Source organism: Symphalangus syndactylus, chromosome 10 (genome assembly GCF_028878055.3).
Source record: "Symphalangus syndactylus isolate Jambi chromosome 10, NHGRI_mSymSyn1-v2.1_pri, whole genome shotgun sequence".
Classification (NCBI taxonomy): domain Eukaryota; kingdom Metazoa; phylum Chordata; class Mammalia; order Primates; family Hylobatidae; genus Symphalangus; species Symphalangus syndactylus.
In genome coordinates this window covers 114985388-114998322 of record NC_072432.2, presented here as the reverse complement: position 1 = coordinate 114998322, position 12935 = coordinate 114985388, and the positions used below count along the sequence as shown (strand labels likewise).

The 12935-nt window shown below is 42.9% G+C and overlaps 1 protein-coding gene across 3 annotated transcripts in view; it reads right to left on the bottom strand.

Moving 5' to 3' along the window:
• Positions 1–12935, bottom strand: part of XPO7 (exportin 7) — an 85673-nt gene that overhangs the window by 17166 nt on the left and 55572 nt on the right. For all 3 annotated transcript variants that reach the window (XM_055295564.2, XM_055295565.2, XM_055295567.2), the window contains 9 exons: positions 12167–12240; positions 9838–9957; positions 7860–8006; positions 6929–7101; positions 4906–5099; positions 4053–4158; positions 2476–2611; positions 1892–1965; positions 664–744 (listed from right to left, as the gene is read on the bottom strand). In XM_055295564.2, coding sequence (XP_055151539.2) covers positions 664–744; positions 1892–1965; positions 2476–2611; positions 4053–4158; positions 4906–5099; positions 6929–7101; positions 7860–8006; positions 9838–9957; positions 12167–12240 — 1105 coding nt within the window. The remainder of the gene's footprint in view (positions 1–663; positions 745–1891; positions 1966–2475; positions 2612–4052; positions 4159–4905; positions 5100–6928; positions 7102–7859; positions 8007–9837; positions 9958–12166; positions 12241–12935) is intronic.

The following is a 12935-nucleotide window of genomic DNA, read 5'->3' as shown; positions in this document are numbered from 1 at the left end:
GCCTAAAAGGGCTTTTCTCAGCGGGGGTTCCAAGGGAGAATTAGGCCCTAAACTCCTGCCTAAGAGGCATATATTGTGTATAATGAATGAACTTCTCTCCTATTTAGAATGGTACTAGCTATATACAGTATTTGGAGAAGCGAGAAGAAAGTCACTTCAATAATTTTACGGGGTTTACCCTTCTTGCGGACCCCTGGTTGTGAAAAGCTGCCCTAGAGCAATTCAAACTTTACAGCAGACCTAGTTCAAGTCAAGAGGAAGTATTGTCATCACTTCAGTCACAAAGCTTGGAATCAGGATGTTTCTACCAACCAGCTGATGGGACAACCTAAGAAGGAGTTTGTCTCTACTAAGGATACTAAAACCTTGGTCACACAGAGTGTGTACCTATGAGATGGGGCTACTATGCACTTCTGGAACTTAGGAATAGACAGGGATAAATCTATACTAAACTATCAGGTCAGATGTCAGCTCATTTTTGGGGTCTGAAATTATTCCTATATTCTGCATGGGCATTGGTGTTTTTTTGGACTCTTAGGAAAATGGAAGATATGTGAGTACCCACTAAAGCTAAACTGAAGTGGAAAGAGCAGGAGGCCATGATTCTAAGACTGTGGCATGCCAGTTTCTGTTGTGCACAGAAGCTAGCTTAGAAAAGGATATCCAATGGAGAGGTCATTGAGAAGCTGTAGTGTCTTGGAGGTGATTGGTTCACAACGGCCCCAGTACTTCAAGTTGGTGATGCTGGAGGACAAAAAGAAAAAAAAAAGCAGGAGACCTTTTTGATTTGCTGGTTTCCTTGAGGGCTGGGAGAAGAAGAAAGTCATTCATCAAAAGTCACCACACATCTGCACCACCAATTCACAGACATCACGACCACAAAAAAAGATGGGTAGGAAATCTCTGTACTTACATTTGGTTGACTAGAAAAATTATCCTTCAGATAATCTTCACTACTTGGTTCCAAAGCTACACTGGCCCATACCCAGGCCCTTGGAATTCTGGGGCACTCCAGGGCTGATTTCTGCAGCAAGGGTAAGAGATTTCTGCGGCAGTGATAACATGCAGACGTATGCAATTCTGCACCTGCACCATCCACTGTTAGCTGCAGAATTCTAGTAGCCCTTGCTTCTGGATTCTTGGCTGGCAGAGTCCTTTAGACCCCCTTTTCTTTTTCCATCTTAAATTATTAAACCAGCTCATGGATATGAGTGTTTAGGGTTGGGACAGTTGGTAGGAGGCAAAATGTCACTCTGCACACAGCCCTGGGTAATATATTTGGCTCCTAGTGTGTGCTTTGATAAATTGAGCTCCTCAAAAGGGCAAAATGTAACCAAAGGGGTATAACGTAAAAAAAAAAAAATAAAAAAGGGCCAATTAGGAGCTCCAACTCTGAAGACAGTTCAAACAACAGCACTAGATTTTGGAGACTCAACACTCTTAAAGGGTGTGATGTTTCCTGGGAGGAATATGCCCATTTTTAAGTGGGGCTTTCCCCTTCGAGGGGATAACTAGAGGAAATCAGCAACAGGAAGTGAATGCCTATGCTGGGCATCCCTGGAGCACAGCAACTGGATGAGGGGCTGAGCAGTAATTACTGGGGTGGAGGTCTGTTTTGCTAATGACATAACAGAGTTTCACCTGTGATTCCAGAGGCTAAAGAGGAGATTCTGCAAGAACAAAATTAAATCCTTGCCTGTACAAGCCTGGAATGCTCTGGGGCCGGGCCATATCTCTAAGCACAGCTTGTCACACACTCAAATGCACAATTTTCTGACGCAAACGATCAATGCTGGAATACCAGGCACTGGCAGCACAATGCCAAGATCACATTTTACAGTTGCAACAGGATTGCAAAGGACTCTTGCTGGTGGCAAGCTGAAACACTTACATTTTTCCTATGAAGACGCTTAGGACCATGGTCTCATCATTCAAGCCCAGAACTTCTGAGAGTCGGCGGTACAGCTGGTGTTAAGAAGAGAAAGTAACCAGAACACATGAATTAGAACAATCACATCCTGGTACTATTTTTGTCCACACTCATGGGTAAGATGTGGAAGAAAATGGACAAGAATCCCAGAGCAGACTTTACTGAAGGGATAAGCTAGTTTCTAAGTATTACTGGACAGATGCTGAGCAATCTTACTGGTCCCTTTCAATCCTGAAATCGCAAAAAGACAGCCCAAATCTTCTGCTGTTCTGAATATTAATTCATGCATGGAGACTAAGAATTGCCCATTTGTGGGAGAATGACAGATGTTTGGACTGGCCATTTGTTAAGCATACGGAGCACTAGAGAAATGGGTCTGATTCTTTGACGAATCTCCCAGAATTTAAAGACTAAGAGAAAACATTTGGACTGTCCTATTACCTGAAATCTGGAGGTTATGTGAACTATCAGCAACTGTTTCCCTCCATCAGCAATCCCACAAGTGAGAAGTGAGAACTAAGGGGAGCCAACTGAGAGGCTATTACCTTAGAGGATTTCTGCACTTGGTCCCCAATGTAGATCTTACGAAACTGTTCAAAAAAGCTCAGCATGGCCAACTCTAGCTTCTCATTACCCGCCTGGGCCAAACGAGAATCTGTTAGGTTCATCAGCTGGAGCACCCTGGAGGAAGAGGAGCAATGATTCTCTCAACAGCAGGACATCCTGGTTACTCTAGACAACCCCAGCTATCTTGACATTGTCGTATATGCCTGTACTTGGGTAGAGCAATCTCCTGCAACCAAGTTCATCTACATAAATGAGGGAGACAGGACTAGACCAGGAGTTTTTGATCTTTTTGGAGACACATAAAGGATGATGTTCACAGGTAGGTAACACTTCGAGGGATTACTAGCAGAAATACTACCTGTGACTTCATCTCTTTTCTCTGTACCTTCTCCCCAAAAGAAAGGATACTGGAATGCAAGTGAGTGAATGCAAATACAGATGTCATAATAAGTGAGTCATTTGACATTTGAGTGTGGGAATAGTTAACTATTTGTGACACACCATGAGTGAATGAGATTCCATCATTGTGTTGCTACACTCAAGCTCAGAACCAGTCTGCAAGACATTGTTTGAACTAAATTTATATTATGACACACACAGTATTGAACTGGGCTGCAGAATCAGAAAGGCATTAGATTTCATTCTTATTAAAGCTTTGCTCAGCTCTTCAAAAAATGCCAGTGGGAAAATGCTACGGAGACTTTCGTCAGGATTAAGGGACCTCTGGGCAAATGGGCATCTGATAAACAAAATGGGGGTAGAAAGAGACAAATGAGGATTTTCAGAAGATATATATATTGAAGGTGGGACACGGTGGCTCACGCCTGTAATCCCAGCAATTTGGGAGGCCGAGGCAGGTGGATCACCTGAGGTCAGGAGTTCAAGACCAGCCTGGCCAACATGGTGAAACCCCGTCTCACTAAAAATACAAAAATTAGCCAGATGTGGTGACGCATGCCTATAATCATAGCTACTTGGGAGGCTGAGGCAGGAGAATCGCTTGAACCCGGGAGAACCCGGAACAGGGAGGCAGAGGTTGCAGTGAGCCGAGATAGCGCCACTGCACTCTGGCCTGGGTGACAGAGCGAGACTCCATCTCCAACAAAAAAAAGTTTTGATAAAATGAGAATTGCACAGATGCAAAATAACTTGAAATGTATGGCCAAGAGATTTGAAAGGCTGTAGGAACTCTGTAATTCCATCTCTGGTGAATTTAAAGAACCGCAGTTTCCTTTTAGACTTATTTTGGGATGGCAAAAGCAGTCCATATTTTACTAACTCTGAGATATTGTTCTTAAACAGATCTAACAGAGAATCTCTGCTTTAGTTTTCCTAATTCCGTATCCATTATTTCCTTGCTGAATTATTGCTGGTTTTTTTTTTTTAAACTAAAGATCATAGACAGAGTTATCACGGCACTTATAAAAGGCTTGAAAGCTGTGTCTCATGGGCAGTTAGCATGTTCAGATTATGTTCTGTAAGTGGAGAGGACCCCATCGGGGAGTGGAGAAGTGCCAGCGAGGCAGAGTGGAGAGCTTCTGTGGGGAGCACTTACCGACAGACAAGCTCACCATCCATGGCGTCTTGCTCATCAGTGCTGGCAAAGGAAACCCGGCCACCGATCACTGCTCCAATAATGTAAACCAGCCATGTCAGCCTTCCTGCAGCAGGAGACAGACCCAGTGTCACCTCCAGTGATAGTTTCTTGAAGACATTCCTCACTCTGAACTTCCTTAATCTTAAGAACACTGTGGTGAAACCATGAAGTCTTACTCTTCTTACAGAGAATGGCTACTTCTCTGCTTTGGTAAGGGCAATGCTAAGGGGGAAATTCGTTAGGTAACCAATGTTCCTGTATCAGACAAGGCCATTATTTTTAGTGTAGTATTTCCTTAGAGTTAAAAACACCCAAGCTGGGCACAGTGCCATGTTACAAACACCAGCCAGGCCTGGTGAAAAGAGGAAGCCCAGGTTACTATTTGTACTTATCTCCCTGTTTCCCCTGGGCCTTTATTTAGCAGTCATAAACCTCTCAGCCTGGTCCCAGCTGTGCTGTGGGGCATTAAAAAGTAGACAGGAGCCAGGTGTGGTGGCACATGCCTGTAGTCCCAGCTACTTCGGGAGGCTGAGGCAGGAGGATCACTTGAGCCAAGAAGTACAAGGCCCACGTGGGCAACATAGCGAGACCTCATCTCTTAAAACAAAATCCCACTGCAGATGTGATTTCAGTTCTTCTTCCCTAGTCCCTTGAGGGATTTATTCATTCATAAAGATTCCTGTGCATATGGAGATAACTGATGATGAAAGAATCCTTTTGCGGGGAGGTAGGAAAGGGGTGGCAATGAGCGAAGGGATACTGGACAACATCTCCTCAGAGGTCTAGAGTTCCCAGCATGCTGCACACTCACCCTCCTGCACTGCAATGTCCATTGGGCTTGCGCTGGCACTTTGTAGCAGCTCCTGGTATGACTGGGCCGACTGGTCAAACAACTGCACAAGGAGTGCACACGTCTTCTCATACTCACAACGCCCAATGGTGGACAGCTGGTCCAACTGCTGCTGGACCAGCCCCGTATCCTCCAGGGGATCTTCCAGGCCATCTCTATTCCCAAGGGAAGAAGGAAGGCAGCTCTCTTAAAATATGACTACTGATTTCCCCAATATAGCAGCTCTCTGACTTCTTCACTTAGCCACCATTTCTGACTGTAGAGGTCTACATCCCGACATTACTTTTTCCCAAGGCAGAATGTTTAATGAGGCAGAAGGCCAATGTCTTTGCCCTAGAATCAGTCTCCCTTAGGTATATTCTGCTTGTTAGTGTCAAATCTTACAATCTGAATTCTCAACTCAATGTTTTTCTGCCTTCAACCTCAAAGTCCTGCCCTTCTCACCTCTCTGACCTCTTGACTCTTAGTCTTTTGCTTGTTGTTGACTATAGTAAGCTGTAGGATAAGTACACAGTCCTGTGTGGGAGGCCATTGTGGCCAGATGTGTCTTGGAATTCAGAACTGTTCAAATTGGAGGAAGGCAGTACGATGCTTCTACCATATCATATAAAACCCTTGATGGGCTTTGTGGCACATCAAACTCAACGTTCCTGTAGCAAAACTTACGAATATTATAAATGGTCATACTAAGTAGGATTTAAAAAAAAACTATAAATGGTCTCATACCAACTCCTGTCCAGTTTTGTAACAAGTGAATTCTAATGCCAAACTGATGAGGAAATTTCTTTTGTCACATCTTTGACTTTCGAATTGCAGACAAGGCATTGCGGACCTGTACTAGGTCTTGCCTTATCTGCCAGCTCCTAGATTTTAACATCTTGTCCAATGAGGAGCTTTTCTGTTGTTACACTGCAGTATGATAATGGCAGCAGCAGCAGCAGGAGCAGCAACACTAAAACTAGCTGTGTGCTTACCATGTGCTACACACTGTGCCAGGTCATATTAATTTAATCCTTGTAAGAACCTTATGACGTAGGCCTATTATTATTTGAATTTTACAAATACAGAAATGGAGCAACTTGCCCAAGAGTACACAGCCACTAACTGGCTATCTGGCCCCAGAGCCTACAAACATGTAACCACGCCCCAACGATGCCTCGCTGAAGCCAGCTGAATCCTCAGGAGTGGAAGCTATGGAGGTGACAGAAGGCGGCTTGCTGGTGAACTTCATGAATACTCAGAATTTGAACTGATTCAAGTCATAAACAGTTAAGACTATAACTCATGACTATTCAATGCACTTGGGGCTAAGCAAATTAAGAATCCAACTTAAAAAGGCCCCAGACCCTTAGACTCCAAGTAAATTCTCTTGACAAACAGCCCGTGAAAACAAGAAAGCTACCTAAACAGGGATAACTTCATTTTATATAGGTCATTTTTGAAAGGGCTTGGCATTTCTTTAGCTACGGGTTTTTGGTTCAGTTAAGTCAATGTAGGCAGAAACCATGTGTGAATGTAAAGCAATCAGTGATCAGTGGCTTAGAATTCTTATGTGTTCTAGCTCTGGAATTAGAATTGATAACTAGATTGTGTAATCTTTATCCACTTATTTCTTTAGGAGTTCACATTAAGCACCTATAAGTTACACATAATTCTTATCATCTGGATCTTATAAATGTTTCTCATATTGAAAGAAAAACAGTGGCAAGGACAAACATTATATGGCTGTATACTCTGTATTCAAAGATATTGCTATGGACAGTGAAAAGGGGGAATATGAATAGAATATAAATGTTCAAGAGACAAGACTATTCTATCAGGTTTTATGCTCTCATGCTACTCTGCTGACAAGGAAGAAGAACCATGAACAGTAGTAGCTCCAATGAGACACGCTTCGAGTACCTTTTTGCCAGTGGGGTGTCTGATCTCTAGGAAGTGTGACAACAGGCCACTGGTGTGGGAATGAATGAGGCTGTTTCCTTACCTCAGTATGATGTGCACAGATTCCAACCGGGATGTGATGTAGGCTTTGGTGACCTCAGGAGTGTAAGTTTCCAGCATGTGGGGCTCTGTGGCTTTGACATACGGTACAGAGGCTGCCAGCCGCTGCCACAGGCTCAGAAGATAGTGCACACTATTTGGGGCAAATTCCCAGTGCTAAAGAAAAGTAGAAAAGCAGAAGGCGTATTTTTCATTTCTGTACATGTTAGTCCCATGCCATCGACACAGAAAATAAAGACTTTTTTCTTTTTTTAAAAAAAGAGGATAGACTTTTGTTGGCTTTGTTCTGTGTATGGCAACTAGTTTAATGTCTTTACTAGCATTTCAGAGATTAAGCATCTAATGAGAAGGGCTACTCTATGCTGGCTGTGTAAGCCTTATCACAAGGAAAGCCATATGTAAGTGGGTCTCAACCATTAGTATGCATGACAATCACCTGAAGAACTTGTTAGAAACACCAGGGCTCTACCCTGGACCTAGTGAACCAGAAATTATGGGGATAAGACTCAAGAATCTATATTTTTTCATCAGTCCCCTAGATGACTGTGATACAAGCCATAAAATCTGAGACCCATTGTTCTATATTACACGACTAAGAAAGAGAGGGCATCAACTCTCTTTTTACTCTTCTAGCTCCCTGTTCCAACCTTGGCTTTTTTGGGGTGACTATGAGGGAATTCTCTCTGGGATGAATCTAAATATTGTCCTAGTAATTCCCACATGTTCCTCTCCCCACACTACTTGCACTTGTGTAAATGTAAATCACAGGCCACAATAGTAACTACTCTGCAGGGCTATACTGTACTTATGGTTACCTTTGCCAAGAAAAAAAAAAAACATTCTTACATGGTTAAAACCAACAAGCAAGAGATTCCAGTATTTAGGAAGGAAGACACAAGTAATCAAAGACAAACCTGTAGGCTGGTCACTGTGAAGTTGGCTATCAATCGGATGACCTCAGGGTAGTTTTCCACCTTTACCAATTCTCCCAGTTGATAGTTACTCTTCAATCGGGCCAGTAGTCTGCAAAACTCATGGTAATTGTTTGGGTCTGATAAACTCTGGCAATAGCAGAGGAGAAAAATAAAATGTAAAATGTGCCTTAACATACTTCAAGAATGATGTATACTTGAGATGGCATGGGGGAAGGGGTAGAATCTACCTTTTAACTTCTGGGCTGCAGGTCATGATTCACTATGATACGTCTGTATAACGTTCAGAAACAATTTTTTAAAAAGTCACTTTGAAAAGGGACAGTCACATTTATTATCTCATATGTTCACAATAATAATCACATGAGATGACATTATTAGCCTCAATGGACAGGGTTTGAAACAGAAGCCCAGGAGGATCACACTGAGGCTGTAAAGCTCATTATGGCAGAAGTGGGCACGACCTAAGAAGTGACTAGCTTGTTTGCTTATTGATTGTTACCAATCAAAGGAAATCTAATGAAATTTTCATTTCCACATCTGTCAAACTGATCATTCAGCACAACCGATAGTTAGCAAAGTTATACAAATGTTTCATACATTTATATCACTTACTGTAATTTATTCATATATTAGTGTTTATAGATATAGTTATAGCAAATATTACAGATATTTTAAAATCTATTCTACCAGTATATTTAATTGTATGTTTCCTGATATGTCTTCTTCTGTTAGCATATGTGGGCTAAGACTTTGTTTTGTTCACCCGTGTATCCCTGGCATAGAGTAGGTACTCAATATAATTTGTTGAATGAATGAATTTTAAAAAGAGGGACAAAACTGAATATATTTTAAAATAAACTGCTTTTTAATTTTCTTCTGATGTAGAGAAGTGATACTTTCAAAAAAATACTGAATCACTGGGACTTCAAAAGACAAAAAGGGCAATCGAGTTATGAAATTAATGTTTGAAAGAAGTATCCTCCTTCCCACCTAAAAGCAGCCCTATATACTTAGGTTACCGATAAACATTTTTTTTTTTTTTTTTGAGACGGAGTCTCGCTCTGTCGCCCAGGCTGGAGTGCAGTGGCGCAATCTCGGCTCACTGCAAGCTCCGCCTCCCAGGTTCACGCCATTCTCCTGCCTCAGCCTCTCCGAGTAGCTGGGACTACAGGTGCCCGCCACCACGCCCGGCTAATTTTTTGTATTTTTAGTAGAGACGGGGTTTCACCGTGGTCTCGATCTCCTGACCTCGTGATCCGCCCGCCTCGGCCTCCCAAAGTGCTGGGATTACAAGCGTGAGCCACCGCGCCCGGCCAACATTTTTTAAAAATGGTAAACAAAATCAAAAAGCAAATGTTAGTTTTTTTTTTTTTTTTTTTTGAGACGGAGTCTCTCTCACTCTGTCACCCAAGCTGGAGTGCACTGGCATGATCTTGGCTCACTGCAACCTCTGCCTCCCGGGTTCAAGCGATTCTCCTGCCTCAGCCTCTTGAGTAGCTAGGATTACAGGCACGTGCCACCATGGCCGGCTAATTTTTTTTGTAGTTTTAGTAGAGACAGGGTTTCACTATGTTGGCCAGGCTGGTCTTGAGCTCCTGACCTCATGTGATCTGCCCACCCTGGCCTCCCAAAGTGTTGGGATTACAGGCGTGAGCCACTGTGCCTGGCGATGTTAGATTCTTAATTTCTTGGGGGAAAAATGACTAGCTTCTTCCTTATTTCCTTATAGCAAAGTGATTCTTTCCCGTAACTCCTCCATTTCTGAAGCTGGAGGATATAAGCTCCTCTTTTGGGCAAATAATCTCAGAATTGGCCTCCAAATAGAGATTCACATCAGTCTTCCCTGAAGAACAACAGACTGAATTGTTTACTAGGCCTCAGGATGCATTTCCTTCTGACTCATAACAGCTGGGCATACACTAATCCTATACATATGTAAATTCTCAGATAAACTTACCTGTGGGTTTTCCAGTATTCGTTTAACACCATCAACAAGATGAGAGAGAAACTTGGCCCTCTCTGCATTGTTAAACAGGGATCTTCTGACTGAGGCAATCTGTACCAAGCAGGATAATACCTAAATGCAGGGCAGAACCCAAACACGACGATTAAAAAGACTGTAGTTATTTTCACCAGAAACGTTCCACCTCCTACAATATCCTTCTTTAGGATATCTGAAGCAACATTATTTTAAAAAGAGAAAAGAAAACAACATAGATCCAAGCAGACCATAGCAGCCCATTAAATTCAGTTTGGAAATTCCCTTAGGTACAAATTCCTTTGACCACTCCAATGGCATCTTTATTCTTGCTGAGATACATTATTTCACCCTTAAAAATATCAAGCAGTTTATACTTTAAAGTTTTAGATTTAGTTTTCTTGGCTAACCTGAGTTTGACATGTAGACATTATGTGCTTATGTCATTATATGCTATAAAGAAATAAGCGTATCGGCTGGGCGGGTGGCTCACGCCTGTAATCCCAGCACTTTGGGAGGCTGAGGTAGGCAGATCACGACGTCAGGAATTTGAGACCAGCCTGGCAAACATAGTGAAACCCTATCTCTACCAAAAATACAAAAAATTAGCTGGACGTGGTGGCGGGCACCTGTAATCCCAGGTACTTGGGAGGCTGGGGGAAGAGAATCACTTGAAGCCAGGAGGCGAGGTTGCAGTGAGCCGAGATCGCGCCACTGCACTCCAGCCCGGGCAACAGTGAGAGACTCCGTCTCAAAAAAAAAAAAGAAACAAGCATATCATATCTGGGCCCTAAAAAAAGCCAGCTTTGGCCAGGCATGGTGGCTCATGCCCGTAATCCCAGCACTTTGGGAGGCTGAAGCATGCAGATCACCCGAAGTCGGGAGTTTGAGACCAGCCTGACCAACATGGAGAAACCCTGTCTCTACTGAAAATACAAAATTAACCGGGCGTGGTGGCTCATGCCTGTAATTCCAGCTACTCAGGAGGCTGAGGCAGGAGAATCGCTTGAACCCATGGATCGTGCCATTCCACTCTAGCATGGGCAATAAGAGCAAAACTCTGCCTCAAACAAACAAACAAAAAAACACAACCCAGCTTTATCCCTGAAGACATTTCCCCCTGTTCCTGCTGTGTTAGATACTTATATTCTCTGTTTGCCCCTCTAGATCTGCTTTCGACCCTTCTCCACCCTGCCCTATTCCCTAGGAGGCTGACCTCTGTTGAGGACAGCAGCCAAGCTCCCTTGCCCTCTGGCTTCTAGTTGGCTTCAACCAATGGAAAGTACCAGCAGGAGATGAGAGGGCAGAGGGAACAGGGTACCCCTCTTCCGACCATCCAGCTGGCTATGCGGTGCCAGAGTTTCTCTAGTGACGCCCGTGGTTCTTCTTGTCCAGCCTTCCTCTAAGCCACAGCTTCAACTCTCTCCAGGTTTCCTTCACTTGTCCTTCGAGGCTCCCCACTACTGCCAGCCCCAGGGGCATGCACCACCACCCCGTGTTGGTGTCCCTTAGTTTTACCCACACCTTTGCAAGTAGTACTTTCTTAATCATCCCTCTTGACTGTGCTACCTTTTCTTGCAGTAACCTTAACGATACACCCGACAACACTGAAATCATGTTTCGGCAAACACAAAGGTTTACATTAATTTGCAGAAGTGCTACAATGACCAGAAAAGTCCTCTACTGCACAAACACTACGCACACCACTCATTACTTTACTGTGTTTTCTTTATATATTTTGTATATAACACCAACCAGTAATTTACACCAACAATCTGAAATACCAGACCAATAGTATTTTAGAATCTGAATGAATTTTGAGGTTTTAGGTTAATTATGGCGTTAAAGGAGAAATACACCATTCCCAATAGCTTTCAAATGTTATTCAGGGTAAGTATGCAAATTAGCCTTCCCATCACAGTTTCCATTTATGACAATCTAATGTACACCTAAGGGGTTTTCTGAGTCAGGACAATCTTAATAGTTCAACTAGACAGTATTAGGTGAATCCCCAGGTGCTAGCCTGTGGCCATTTGAGGAACAGCATAAAGTCAGATACACGATGAGACCCAAAAGAGCTTGACCATCTGCAGGAATTGGCCTTCAGACAGGAATAATTTAAAAATAATTATGACTTTATGGCTGGAACTTTTAGGCTACAAGCTTAATCTCAAAAGACTAGATAACTAGCCTAGTATTTCTATGCTTTACTTGCATAATTTTATAAAACAAAATGAATATAAGGTTCATTCACCATTGCTATCTTCTAGGAATAGGTTTGCTTTAAGAAATGGTAGTCCTGACTCACCAGAGGTGAAAATGAAGGAGGGATGGAATGATACAGGTCAAAAAACAGCTGCAGGGTTGAAGAATCTAAGAAGGCTGGGGAAGAAAAAGACAAAAGACATCATTTTATTAAGTATGAACACTGCCACTGACATACTTTCAGCACTATACATCAGGGAGCACATCCTTCTGCCTACTTATCTTACAGAGTATTTATTTCCTTTGGAAGTGATAAGCAAATAGGGGCTTTTTGGTTTCCCTTTTTCTTTTCTCTTTTTTTTGAGATGGAGTCTCCCCCTGTAGCCCAGGCTGGAGTGCAATGGCGTGATCTCGGCTCACTGCAACCTTTGCCTCCTTGGTCCCGGTTCAAAGGATTCTCCTGCCTCAGCCTCCCGAGTAGCTGGGATTACAGGCACGTGCTACCATGCCCAGCTAATTTTTGTATTTTTACTAGAGACGGGGTTTGACCATGTTGGCCAGGCTGGTCTTGAACTCCTGACATAGTGATCCGCCTGCCTCGGCTTCCCAAAGTGCTGGTATTACAGATGTGAGCCACCATGCCCGGCCTCTTTTCTTTTTTTGAAAGTACTATTTTAGCTTCTCTAAGAAACAGATTTCTTCTTTCAACTCTCTGAGAACTTAATCTGAACACCTCTGTCCATAAAACTTTTATCCTTCTGGAATACGAAGACAAACATAAGAACAAGTTGTTGTGTTTGATTTTGTTTTTAAAGATAGTTATTACCCTAAATAGATTACAGAAGTCTCTAGGCAATTAATGCAAGAAGGTG